Source organism: Lipomyces oligophaga, assembly GCF_038497815.1.
Source record: "Lipomyces oligophaga strain CBS 7107 unplaced genomic scaffold V1516scaffold_5, whole genome shotgun sequence".
Lineage (NCBI taxonomy): Eukaryota > Fungi > Ascomycota > Lipomycetes > Lipomycetales > Lipomycetaceae > Lipomyces > [Lipomyces] oligophaga.
Window position 1 is genome coordinate 860,881 of NW_027117789.1, and position 13,131 is coordinate 874,011.

The following is a 13,131-nucleotide window of genomic DNA, read 5'->3' on the forward strand; positions in this document are numbered from 1 at the left end:
CATCATTCACTCAGACGATCACAGCCATTTACGAAATCTATCAAGTTCATCTATTGATATTCAATATAGCTCGAATCACTCGCCGCTACCATGTTCGCCGTTATTACCTTCCAGTCAAATATCATCTACTGTCGATTTCTCGAAATCTGAAATCGCTCAGGCACAGGTTCCTGGGTCAAGTGAACTTGACGCTACCTCGACTTACGACAACTCCGCAGCTACGCCATATTCTGGAAATGATTTAACTCCTGTGTCTTATCAATCTAGCAGTACGCTGACGAGACCCCACGAATTTCTAAACTCCACGCTAGAGTTTGATCAAACTTCTTCCGTCGAATTAAGGTCTATCCATAGTTCCACATACTTCCTTGAGACGCAGAGCAATGCCACTTTCTCGTCTGATTCTTCCGGTTCTAATATGCGCTCTCCTATATCTCCTCCCATCAGTTTACCCTCGTCTTCCGGTCTTGGTACATCTATTCGAAATCTCAATTCGACGTTATCCTCGTCTTCAGCGCCGCACAGAGTTCACGAGGATGTTAAATTAGAACTGCCACAGACTGCCAGTTCTCAGGAGGCGATCCAAGATCAAGCCAATGCCACGGATATAGAGGAAGAATCGGATTATGATGAAGAAGAAGACGAAGATGATGGACAGGAAGTCTTACCAGATCACTACTATGAAGGGACTGTCCCAGTGTTCAAACCGGTATTTTTTTCGTCAAATTCATGTTGAATTCGCATACTGATTATTCACAGACAATGGCTCAATTTTCTTCATTCCCGAAATTCATTAAAAAGATAAATCATTATGGTATGTGTGTTGGCATTGTTAAAGTGATTCCTCCTGCTGAATGGTATGTATTGTCAAAAGGAAGGTCTTGTTGGTATCTTGTCTTAACGTCCACATAGGAGTGCCGCTCTTCCAGGATTTACTGAAGAGCAAATACGATCAATACGGATAAAAAATCCTATTGTCCAGCATATTTCTCAATTAAAGAGTGGAGTTTATTCTCAAACAAATATCGAGCAGGCTCGTTCGTACACTATTCCACAATGGCGTAATCTGTGTGAAGAGACTAATCACCAACCTCCTGCCCGGCGAGGAGAAAGACGAGCTGATCGAAATAGTCACACCGCTAGTAGGAAATCTTTCACGAAATCTGGCTCGAAAGAAGATAGCGAACCTCCTCGAAAGAGAATGAAGGACTCAGACGAATTCGAAGGGTTTGACTATCGGCTCGATGCATCTGAATTCACGGATGAGCGCTGCGCCGAGCTGGAGCCGGCGTATTGGAGGTCGATTTTATACAACAATCCGCTCTATGGAGCTGATATGTTGGGTAGCTTATTTACTGAAAAAACAAAAGAGTGGAATGTCGCACATCTGGAAAACATTTTGAACCATCTTGATCAAGACGTACCGGGAGTCAATACAGCGTACCTCTACTTTGGCATGTGGAAATCTACATTTGCTTGGCATGTTGAAGACATGGATCTTTATTCAATCAATTACATCCACTTCGGCGCACCAAAGCAATGGTACTCGATTTCGCAATCTGACTCTGAAAAGTTTTTCAACTTGATGAGAATGACATTCCCTGATGAATTCAAGCGCTGTAAAGAGTTTCTTAGGCATAAGACTTTCAACATGTCTCCTACGTTTCTTGCTAGATCGAATATTAAAGTCAATAAGCTCGTCCATCGTCAAGGCGAGTTTGTAATCACATTTCCATACGGGTATCACGCAGGGTATAATCTCGGATACAACTGTGCGGAAAGCGTGAACTTTGCGACCGAAGACTGGTTACATTACGGTGCGAGGGCTAAAATATGCAAATGCATCAATGATGCGGTCGGAATCGATGTGTCTGAGTTGGCTAAGAGAGTAAAGACCTATAAGCGAACGTTACGACGGCAGAAGTTCAAAGAGCATGAACAAGATAAACAACATATTCAAAGCCGCGAAAGTCATATTTCTAGCTCGAGCAGTGAATCGACCCAACCTGTGGTAGAAGATTACATATCATAGTCTATTTTACAAATGATACTAGGGCAATATGTTAGGGCAATTATGACTTTGTAGCTCGCAGATACCGCATGGCTAGCTTTCATGTATGGTTTTAGATAAATGAGTAAATAATTTCAATTCAGGAATTTATTTCTCTACTAAAAAATCGTCCTGTTAGCCGAGAAAGTGGCTTGGCCACCCTAGCGACAGAATTCTGATTTCAAGAAGAAGCAGTATGTCTGGTCACAGCCAGTCTTTTATAGTAAAATGGCTCCATTTAATTTTCAATGACAAAATATCTACCATCAAATATTATATTATTAAACATTGACCACTGAATAGCGTGAGCAGCATATTGCCGTTTTAACTTTGTGTTGGCTGGTATCCAAAGGAGGTGGCAGCTGCGTCTGTTAATTCAGATCAGAGGTCCAAACAGGTCGAAGTAAGTAAATTTAGGACAGATGAATGTAGAGTACGATTGTATTGGACCTTCAATGGATCAGTGTAGTTTTGTAATTTTAGCACTCTACTACTTTGCGAAATTTGGTGACTCCATCAAGAGTAGTCTGACCTGTCGTGCTACTTCGGTATTAGTATGGTCAAGAGAACAACAGGCAGTCTAATAATTTACAGTCAAATCTACCAGCCACAGAGAACAGAAATAGGGTCTCAACGAACTAGTAGCAAAAGTGACTTGAGTGTAAGGTAAGCCAAGGGTCAGCGCGGGTGATGACTCGAAACCACTACTACAAATCTCGGTCTGGTCATATTTACAAAAGCAAAATTTCTCAATAAGGTCTATAACATTGATATTAGGCTCTTCCTTTACAGATCTGGTGGTTCAGAATATCCCGAATTCAAAATGCGGTCAGATGCGCTACGCTGTCCCTACAGTTTTAGCTCGTAAAATGTTCAAATGATGAAATTAGCGTGGATAGCCGAGATTTCGAATCATCCGGGATCTCCATGGCTAGACGTAAATGTAGACTTGCTTGTGATCTATTAACTCTGGAGAATAATCGTCTAGATTTAACGAGCTTTAGATATGTTTGTCTCAGCTTACTATCGCATGCAGCACGTCTTATCCCTATCAGTGCTATCTTTACTACCCGAGCATCACGCAATCACGGTGCTGCGACCAAAGCTCAAAAGAATTTTACTGCTCCATCCCCTTTCCTGCGCTGGCACAAAAACTATGCATATCCCGGCAACTGCGCGGCCAAAAGCTGGCGAGGTTCCGATCTGCGCAGAATGACGAGTGAGAACCTGTCGATGGTGTGCGAGCCGTCCGTGTGCATGCGGCGCCTAACTATTGTGGACGGGCCATGGACCGCGCGTAAAGCAAAGTTTCAACACCGAGCATGAGGATTGCTCTCTTAATACTTGGTGTAGAATAGTTGATCCGATTGTATAGTGGAGCAGCTGTATGAGACCAGAACGGCGTGCTCTGATCAAGTTATTCGTCTGCCTACCTTTGTCCAATAATATTGTGAAATTAGAAGAGAAAGTTAGTTTCGCAGGTTTTTCATGAGCGATAGTGGCAAGTGGAGTATTGGTCAGACTACCTTTAGATTCATTAGCCTGAACGGTCGAGAAATGAGCGGGATCTGACATTGACTCTATGAGTTCGCTATTGCGCCCGTGTGGTGACTCTTTTGTATAATGTTAGCGCGAAGAGGTCCATTATTATAAGGGCATTCATCTCTGGTGACTCAAGTTGACTCAATTCTTGGACAATGGCAAGCCTAGTTATTGATTCCAAGCCATCCAAGCATTTATTTTGTATGTCTTTCATCCGGACGTCTACTCTAAGGATTTCTAGTCTGAAATAGTAGTTACAGGGAATTACAACAGAAGCCACATAAGACGCAATTGTCGTTTATCAGAAGCTAGAGCCAATATGCGGATTCTAACAGCTGGTTTGATTTCTTTGGTCTCTTTCTAGCGGTGCCAGCTTGACAGGTCTCATACATCTCACTAATTCAGCCCTCTCCCCCCACCAGCCACGGTTCAGGTCTCTTTTTTTGTTGCTGATTGATCACGAATTTTCCTTGCATCATGATAACAGTGCGTTCTCACAAGTGCGTATATATTTTTTCCCTGACTAGTACCATCGACGGAGCCGTTTCCAAGAGTGGTTCATGCGGTAATGCATTCCATAAATGGTATTTCGCACAAGTAGGTTGAAAATATCGTTATGGCTCAGGTTTCTATATAAAGCTTGATTATATCCTCTAGTCTGTCGTCTCGATATTGCACTAGTTTGTGCATTTTATCTTCTTTGTTCAAACAAGATGACCGCTTCCCTTCATTCTTCCGAAGATTTCAAGCGCGACGACCGCGAGAGCAATATTTTACCTGTCGCTCCAAGCGAAGTTGAGCTTTTGTCGGTTAAGCCTTTGCCCGAAAAACGCCATTGGTGGAGTTTTTTCAATGAGTATGAATATAGAGATTTATACGAACGCAACGGTGCTGGCCACAAGTGGTATCATTGGTTCGATGAGACTGATACACCAGAAGAGCGAAGATATATTATTAAACTCGACCTTTTAATCACAAGTTATTGTTTCCTCAGTTATTGGGTTAAGAATTTGGATCAAACCAATGTCAGTAAGTTACACTGACTCAATGCCAACGAATAGGAGTTAATACTAATCGCCCTATTAGATAACGCATATGTGTCTGGCATGAGCGAGGAGCTTTCTCTGCCTTCCAATGCTCTTACCAAACTTCAAGTCATGTACAATGTTGGCTGTGTTGTATTTCAGCTTCCTTTTCTTTACCTATTCCCCAAAGTTCGCATGGATTTACTTATTCCTGGTCTGGATATTGTGTGGGGATTATTTACTCTTGCTCAGTATCGAGCAAAGAGTTTGCGCGAAATGATGGCTTACCGATTTCTTATCGGCTGTGCAGAAGGGCCCTTTTTCCCTGGTGTACACTATGTTCTTGGTTCTTGGTTCAAAGGTCATGAGATCCAGCGTCGAGGTGGTATTTTTTACATGGGTCTCATGCTGGGTTCTTGCACAGCAGGTCTTCTGCAAGCAGCGATTCTTCGAACCTTAGATGGAGCTAATGGTCTTGCAGGATGGAGATGGATGTTTATCATCGATGCCATCATCACCATCCCGGTCGGATTCATCGGGTTTATCATCTGGCCTGGAACTCCAGATAAACTTCATTCTTACTTTTTCACAGAGCAAGATGCCGCCATTGCGCGACGGCGGGCGGCACGGTCTGGGGTACAGAAATCTGCAGGGTTTTCCTGGGCTCTTGTCAAGAAAGCCTGTTCATCATGGCATTTACCTGTTCTATCGTTTTGGAATTTTTTGTTTTGGAACTCAAGCGCTCAAGGATATGGAGTGTTTTTGCAATGGCTCAAGTCACTTGATCGATACTCGACGAGTAAACTGAATGATCTATCTGCGATTCCACCCGCTCTAGGTATTGCATATGTTGCGATTGCATGCTTTGGAGCCGACATTTTCCGTTCGAGATGGTTTTTCTTGTGTCTCCCACAGTTCATCAATTGGACTAATCATGTTATCCTCGCAACTTGGAATGTTCCGGAAAGTGCCAAATGGTATTCTTACATGGTTGAATACAACTCGAATGCGATGTCATCTGTACTCTATGGCTGGATCAATGATATTGTTCGCCACGACAACGAGTATCGTTCGGTTGTCCTTCTCATTGTCAACGTCATTGCTCAGCAATCCACCGCCTGGACACCTCTGATTTTCTGGAATTCTTCTACGGCACCTTCCTATCATCGTGGATTCATTTGGGGAGCCTGTGTCTCCGCAACCCTCATCTGCTGGACATTTGTTGTACTATACTTCTTTAAACGCGACGAACGAAGATATTACTTTCAACGGTGGAACGCAGCGCAGGAGCAACTCGCAGACTGGCAAGTGCGTGATCTCCATAGCGATGATCAAGGTGAAGTGCCTCCTGCAGAGCACGATTTGGCTGATGAAATTGACGAGAAAAGTGATCTTCAACATATTATCGCCGTTAAGCCTTAAAGTAGTCTTGTTTCTAGCCTGTCACTTATTGTGACCTTAAGCAATCTTCAAAATTTTTGTATTTGGTTCTGTGTTGGTAATGTTTGTGCTTTGGTTTTTTGTGTCTGTTCTTTGTCTTACAGCTTAGAAATAGAAAGTTCATTAGTTTCGGTCAAATCGGTTTTAAGTTGCTGAAGCAACTGTCCTTCTAAATCTTGATAATAATCCAAATTCAACGATTTTAAATATTAACAAACACATATAATGATACACAATAATTTCACACTTGTCTGATACTTAAAAGTGATTTATAAAAGTTTTCGCTCGCTTAACAAAATCTGCACACTGAAAAAATAAAGAAACAAACAGAAAATGAAGATACAATACTAGATATCACTGAGGGAATTACCAAATACTTTACCTTAGCAAAAAGCTAAAAGGTGATAAAGCTGGATCCCTCAAGAGCAAAGCATTGAAGCTCACATTTTGCAATATCAAAATTTGCCAAAATCATTGAACGCACTCTCGTCAAATCCACTCCCTGCATGTGGACTATATACTGGCTGCGCCGACAATTTAGCGTTTTGAAGACCAGCAGAAGATCCAGAACTTCCATCTCCGAACACAGAGTCGAACTGGTCAAAGCCATCTTTGCTAAGTGGGACTTTGGGCGGCAATGGAGGACCAGAAATAGCTCCGGAGTCACTGCTTCCAGCATGTGAAAACGACGTATAGGGCGGAGCACTTGCAGTTGCAGCTGCTGGTTTCTCAAATGCTGCAAACATAGAATCAAAAGAATCATTGGCCAATGATGCAGAGGTAGCCTGCCCAGCCGGTAAACCACCTGCCACAAATGGCGAAGTAGATGTATTAGCAACTGGCTGCGGAATTGAGCCTTGCGTTGCATCTGGTGCTGAGTGGAAGCCATTTTCAAATGAAGCAAACATGTCAATGTCATCTTGACCAGATGTAGGAATTGTCGTAGAAGCTGAGGGTGCGGTTTTCGAGATTCCTGGATGCATGATAGAAGGAGTAGGAGCTATCCTTACGGGACTAGATTTGAGTGTATTAGAAGGAGTCGAAAATACTTGCTCGGCTGATGGCGCAGTTGCCACCGGGGATTGTCTTTCTGAAACTGGTATGTATCCATCAGGTCGCATACTTTGACCGGGAATCTCAGGGCCATCAGCATCGTCGTCTGAGGATTCATCAGCGTCAGGCGCAAATGGCACAATCTCAGAAGAAGCATCAGCGAGTACAGGTGCAGATCCAACATTCTGATCAATCTTCTTCACGGAGACTTCAGAAGCCACAGAATTTGATCCAGATCCAAATGTCTCACTGGCAGACGGCAATGTGTTTAATTCTTCAATAGATGGGAATGAAGTCGCAGCAGCTTCTTCAGTATATTCAGTTGCAGGTTCGTTGGATTCTTTCTTGTTGAGGAATCCAAGATTCGCGAAAACAGCGTCAAATTGCTCCTTTGTTCCCGCATAGTCGCTCTTAGGCTTAGATTTGAGTCCAAAAGGATCAATCTCCTTTCCTTCTTCGGCAGATTCAATAGTATGGCTTTGATTCGTGTTAGAGTCGTTGACGGCAACCGAGGTCTCAAGTGACTGCTCAATCTCAGTCTTCTCTACTCGGGGAGTAGGCAGATCGTCCTCAAGCGAAGGATGTTCAACAGCATCAACGAAGGCACTGCTAGAATCAACCGACTTTACTCGTTCCCTGGGGGAATCCGCAATATCGTCTTCCAAACCTAAATCAGACGCAGTCACAACCGATGCAGACACAGACGAATGATGAGAATGAATACTCTGAGGAGGATTAGGTGTATCTGGACGAGAAAGACCATCACGTACAGACTCTGGCGCATTATTGACTACAGAGGAAGATACAGACTCTAGATCTGCTGCACGAGGTCCATTCAGCAAAGCAGATGCCGCGCCCAGACCAGCAGCTCCTAAGGTAGCCGCGCCCAGGCCAGTAGCTGCAGTTGTAGTTGTTGCGGGAGAGGAGGCAGAATTGTCGTCATCCAGATCGTCAGTACGGCCCAGTGAGTCAGATTCTGAGGACTCAATCGAGCGAGCTTGCGAAGGTTCCATAGTAATGTTATCTGTCTCTATAGCTGCAGGAATTATTGCAGGAGCATTTATATCATGAGCAGCCACCGCAGGTGAGGTTGATGATGAATCTGCTCCAACAGAGGGGAAATCAGCGAACATACTATCAAAAATAGTTGGAGCTGAGACAGAAGGTGAACTAGCAGAAATGGAAATTGGAGGAGAGGCAGTCGGCGACACAAGCGCATGCGTCTCAGTTGACGATGAGGCACTATAATTCAAAAAAGGATTAGATGGTGAAGCTGTCATCGAGCGTGCGGTAGATGGATAGACCGACGCAGAAACGGGCGCACGAGAAATCGCTACTGCTTCTGCCGCCGCTGAACTAGCTTCCAGTTGGGCGGCGCTTAGTTCAGATCGAGCTCGCTCCAGGTCACTCTCGGCATTAATAATCATTTGTTTGTTGATGGCGGCCATGCCTTTATGTTGTCGGGCTTCATCTTTAGCCCTCTCACATGATTCCTGAATCTGAGCTGTCTGTTCTTTGAGAAGTTTTAATTTTTCTTTAAGAGCAGCATTTTCGGATTGATCAGCCTCCAAGCTGGCCATTACTTCTTGATAGTTGGTCTGAATGGAAGAAAGAGATGCCTCAAGCTCAGCATGCTCCTGGCGCAATTTGGCAGTTTCGGTTGAAGATACAGCAAGTTGTTGTTCAACAGTACGAACCTTGATAACTTCACTCTCATAAACACCGCGAAGCTGCTTCAGCTTTCCTTCAATATCAGTCCGAAGCAAAACCATTTTGCTCAATTCACCTTCAGCTTTAGCTCGCTTATCTTTCAGGCTCTGGGTTTGAGAAGTCATAGTTGTAATCTCACCCGAAAGCTTTCCAAACTGATTTGTTTCTATAGCAATTTTTCTTCGAATATCTTGATCATCGACGGGAGGAGCAGATTCGGTCGAAGTGGATAGTGAGGACGCAATAGGAGCGGGATATGCTGTGGAAGGAGAACCTACAGTCGAAACTTGTCCAATATTGCGAGTAGAGCTTTGAGCAGATTGCATTCCTGTGCTTTGAGCAGAAAGGGGGGCTGCAGCTTCAAACGGCGAGCCGAATGAGGAAGAGTAAGATGGAACCGAAGGAACAGGTTGATTCTGAACTGGAGTAGGCGCTGAATAAGCAGACTGAACACCAAAAGAAGTCGGAGGAGGTTGAGAGATTTGAACGCCAGAAGGGCCAGTGGAAACAGGAACCTGAACTGGGGCCGTCGAAACAGACGATACAGGCACTGGTTGTGACGGAGGAGCTGATGAATATCCAACTACTCCAGTAATAGTTGGTTGAACAGGCTCCGGCGTGGCTTGAATTGAGGGTGGGCTTACTGGAGCTGTTGAAGGCAGAGATGGTACATCTGATGGAGATGTAGTGCCTTGTGCTAGCGATTGTCCAAAGGCAGATGAGGGTTTAAATGGAGCCCGGCCAGTCAAACTGGGCGTAAGAGGCTTAGGTACTGTGCCAGAAATTGCACTCGATCCAAATGGAACTGCTCTTGTGGCAGGTGGTGGAGATGCAGACGTAGAGTACGAAGGTCCAGGAGACGCTATCGATGGTGTAGCCTCAGAAGGACCAGATGTAGCTGGAGAGGAAAATGCATCATTAAGATCGACTAGATCCAGTAGTGCTGATCCCGACGGCGCTGACGGAACAGGCCCTGAGGAAGGAATATTAGACTGCGGACCAGTAGCTGAAGGAATTTGATATTGTGCAGGAGGCATGTTGTTCTGTGCCGGTAAGCCAAATGTACCAGCTGAAGTAGAAGCACCAGACCTCATCGATAAAGGAACAAGTGCAGCTGGCAGCGTAGGTGGAAGATCCTGTCCAGCAAGACGCTGATGGACTAAATACATCGCAACAGCAAATTCATCTTTCGACAAGCTCCCAGAGTTTCTAATATCAGCAAGATCCCAAATATGAGCAAGATCATCCTCAGGCAAGTTAGAAGTCATGAAAAAGGGAACGGCAACGTCACCACCGATGAAGCCAGCGTGTTCCTTATCAACAGAAGCAAATATAGCATCAAACTGCTCCTTCTGTTGCGGAGACACTAGCCACTCCTCTTGAACGGGCATAGATAGCACTCTTGCAGGCGGCCCCAAGGGAGGTGTAGATTGAGAGCCACTAAAAGTACTATCCGCAGTTGCAGCTCTCGATATCTGCCCAGGTGCAGGCGACTGAGTACCGCTAGCATAAGCTCCTCTCGTGCGAACGGAAGGGACGTGACCGGGGAGCTGATTAGAAGGAGGTGGCAATTGAGGCAGAGGGACACTAGAAGCACTGGCGACACTAGCACGGGATGAAGGACGTTCGTGAACAGCTGCCGCTGCCGTGAAAAGTGACTGAGGAACAGATGCTGGAAGGGAAAGCAAAGTATGATTGCGAGTACATTGAATAAGATGCATTGCAATCACAAATTCTGTAAGATCCAGAGAACCTCGACGATGTATATCAGACAAATTCCAGATCTGATCCAAGACTGTATTAGACAGCTGAGAGTTAATGAAAATATCATGTGCAATAGCACCTGAAATTCAATGTCAGCAAAGAATTGACTAAAGAAGAATGAAATGTGATAGCTCACCAGACATTAAACTTTCAGAAGTACTGCGAGTGAATAGAAGTACATATCTTGCTCTATCCTCAAGTGCCAAAGGCGGGACGATAACAGCATTGTTGTTGGGCTGAGGAATAACAGCGGCAGGAGGTTGCGGACCGGAGATGGATGATACACGAGACGAGCCGGCAGAAAATCGAGGCAAAGGACCAGCTATATTAAGATCAGTCAAGATCAAAACAGATTGTAGTAACAAGCAATTGATCGAACGTACGCTGTGCTGCAAGTTCCGGGACCAATCGCTGACCATTTTGAACATGGCCAATTAGACGGAGCGCGACTGCAAAACCGTTATGATTCAAAAATCCATTGTTCTGAGCATCAGCTATTTGCCAAATCTGCATAATAAAAGGCGTATGTCAGTATTTGAATTCTTCTATACCAATTGCAGAAAGTAGGGGTAGACTGACACGACCGAGAACAAGAGGAGAGAGACCAGAGCGCTCTAGCAAGGTGCGCGCAACGTCTCCAGAAATGACACCCGAATTGCTGACATCAAGCGATCTAAAAAGTTGGGAATACAAGGACCGCTCTTCAGAGGAAAGAGAGATGCGAGGAAGCGGAGCAGCTAAACGAAAGCAGTAAGGTCAGTCAAGTCTTCGTAACAACAGTACCCGGAAACGGGACAACGAGAGGGGTGAGAAGGGGAGCTTACGAGTGTCGAAAAGGTCGGCGGATGCCATGACGGAGGACAAACGATAACAAGCTGACTTTCGAAGCGAAATCTCACAAGCAAAGAACGGAATGAATCTTACACGAAACGATGCGCCTTTTCGTGTTTCGTGCTGAGCTGCGACTGATTACAGCAGAAAGTATCGTTCTTCGTCCACGACTGGAAGTATCATCGTCCATTGACTTGGGAACGTCTCTCCAGGTGGGCTAGGGCACCGTTCCGGGTCCGCCGAGTCTTGCTCGAAAAAACATCAAAATTCTGCAGCTCTAATGATATAATCAGGTAGTTTTTTTTACAGGAATATACACTAATTACCTTAGCTCTCTGCTGCATCTGCATTCTGAGCTATTGTGCCCGATACCCCTGTCGTCGTTCGTGGTAGAGACCTACGAGAGATTTGTGACGTCACGGCAAGAAGATAGACTTGATACACAATATTATTTAGATTCAAAGGAAAGCAATTAGAAAAAGTGATGTTATAAAAAATTTGAAACTGAAAGTTGCCGAAGATTTGTCGAGTATATCTCATATATTCTACAGGTGTGCTGCAAAGTCATTGAGCCTGCAGCAAACGACAAAGTTATTCGGATCAATGCAACTTCATTTGATCTTTTATCCAATTTTTTCTCGATTCCGCAATGACTAATGGTCTAGGCAAACAAGATATTATCCGCAAGCGGATCAGCGCCCCTTGCTTTACGCTGCTTGGCTTTGAGGTTTTTCTCGATCTTTTTCTGATGTTCCTGCTCCTGTCGTCGGACTCTGACTGCAGTCTTGTTTTTCCGAGTATCTGAACGAATGGCATTTGGCGATACAAACTCCTTGTTTTCAAAGATGAGTGGCCCGGAAAAACTGCCTTCCAATACAGATACCAAAGTCATAACAAAGCGAGGACCGATTTCGACCAGCGATAGTGCGAGTTTTTTCTTCTTTTTCTCGCTGTTACCATCGTTTTCCAATTCCTGATCTTCTGAATTTATCTTCGTCTCGGATGTCGTATCTATTGACTCCGCGATCTGATAGTTTCGGAACCAGATCTTGCCGTCAACAATCGAAAACCCAAGAACATGATCAACAAATGGCTTGGTCTTGCGCGACGACTTGGGTACTCCAAACACATGCACAAGCATCTCTTTAACAAGCTGATACTGTGGATGTTCGTCGAATTCTTTTCCGAAACTAAGTAGCGGCCGGCTACCCTTTAGCGCATTCCCGGTGAAGTTGAGCTCTGCCATTGTGTGCATATTTTGAATGTGAAATTTTGCCGTAGGCCCATTAGGCGTCTTGCTAACAAACATGTATAAATCCTGATGTTTGCGAGATTCGAAATATAATACATTATTGCAGTTATACATATCTGCCAACTCATTCAGCAAGTATAGTTTGGACTTTGAATCAAACTTAGAGTCCTTCTTCGCATGCGGCAACATTACGGCAAGGTCATTGATTAAATGTCTCTGTCTGTATGTGTTATTTCTCATATTAGTATCCTCGTCTGGAATTAATACACGGCTATCTACCTAAACGTAACTCCTCGAGAAGAAAGCATCAGTACTCGCTGTCGATTCTTGATTCCTTCACTGGCAGTCATATTGCTTTTCTCAGCATCTTCGCCTCTCTTCCTCTTTGTCCCTGACAGCGTCTTATATAGCGATGCCATATTTGTTCTTAAATAACTATATAAAGTTCGACTCCTTACTGTAAA

The 13,131-nt window shown here is 44.4% G+C and overlaps 4 protein-coding genes across 4 annotated transcripts; 2 read left to right on the forward strand and 2 right to left on the reverse strand.

The window, feature by feature from the left end:
- Positions 1 to 368: 368 nt before the first annotated feature.
- On the forward strand, positions 369 to 2,252 carry V1516DRAFT_427086 (JmjC domain, hydroxylase-domain-containing protein). The gene is made up of 2 exons (XM_066919019.1): positions 369 to 857; positions 913 to 2,252. Exons 1-2 carry the CDS (start codon positions 730 to 732, stop codon positions 2,030 to 2,032), a joined length of 1,248 nt encoding a protein of 415 aa, XP_066776874.1. The 5' UTR covers positions 369 to 729; the 3' UTR covers positions 2,033 to 2,252.
- A 2,053-nt stretch (positions 2,253 to 4,305) lies between these two features.
- Positions 4,306 to 6,039, forward strand: V1516DRAFT_665036 (major facilitator superfamily domain-containing protein; the record flags this gene model as incomplete). The annotated part of the gene is made up of 2 exons (XM_066920646.1): positions 4,306 to 4,621; positions 4,679 to 6,039. The coding sequence occupies 2 exons, from the start codon at positions 4,306 to 4,308 to the stop codon at positions 6,037 to 6,039; spliced, it is 1,677 nt and encodes a 558-aa protein (XP_066776875.1).
- Positions 6,040 to 8,363: 2,324 nt separating this feature from the next.
- V1516DRAFT_604030 (uncharacterized protein) lies at positions 8,364 to 11,304 on the reverse strand (the record flags this gene model as incomplete). The annotated part of the gene is made up of 6 exons (XM_066919266.1): positions 8,364 to 8,966; positions 9,342 to 9,826; positions 9,887 to 10,663; positions 10,721 to 10,906; positions 10,968 to 11,091; positions 11,164 to 11,304. Coding segments are annotated over 6 exons (2,316 nt in total), but the record flags the coding sequence as incomplete, so codon positions are not given.
- A 772-nt stretch (positions 11,305 to 12,076) lies between these two features.
- Positions 12,077 to 13,086, reverse strand: V1516DRAFT_665038 (Brix domain-containing protein; the record flags this gene model as incomplete). Its single annotated transcript, XM_066920647.1, has 2 exons — positions 12,077 to 12,887; positions 12,947 to 13,086. 2 exons carry the CDS (start codon positions 13,084 to 13,086, stop codon positions 12,077 to 12,079), a joined length of 951 nt encoding a protein of 316 aa, XP_066776877.1.
- Positions 13,087 to 13,131: the final 45 nt, after the last annotated feature.

What these genes read in the sequence shown, in the direction of transcription:
- V1516DRAFT_427086 (XM_066919019.1), top strand. Translation starts at nt 730, where the DNA reads ATGTTGAATTCGCATACTGATTATTCACAGACAATGGCTCAATTTTCT. An exon ending in GTGATTCCTCCTGCTGAATG is followed by an intron (nt 858 to 912) that starts GTATGTATTGTC and finishes ACGTCCACATAG; the next exon opens with GAGTGCCGCTCTTCCAGGAT.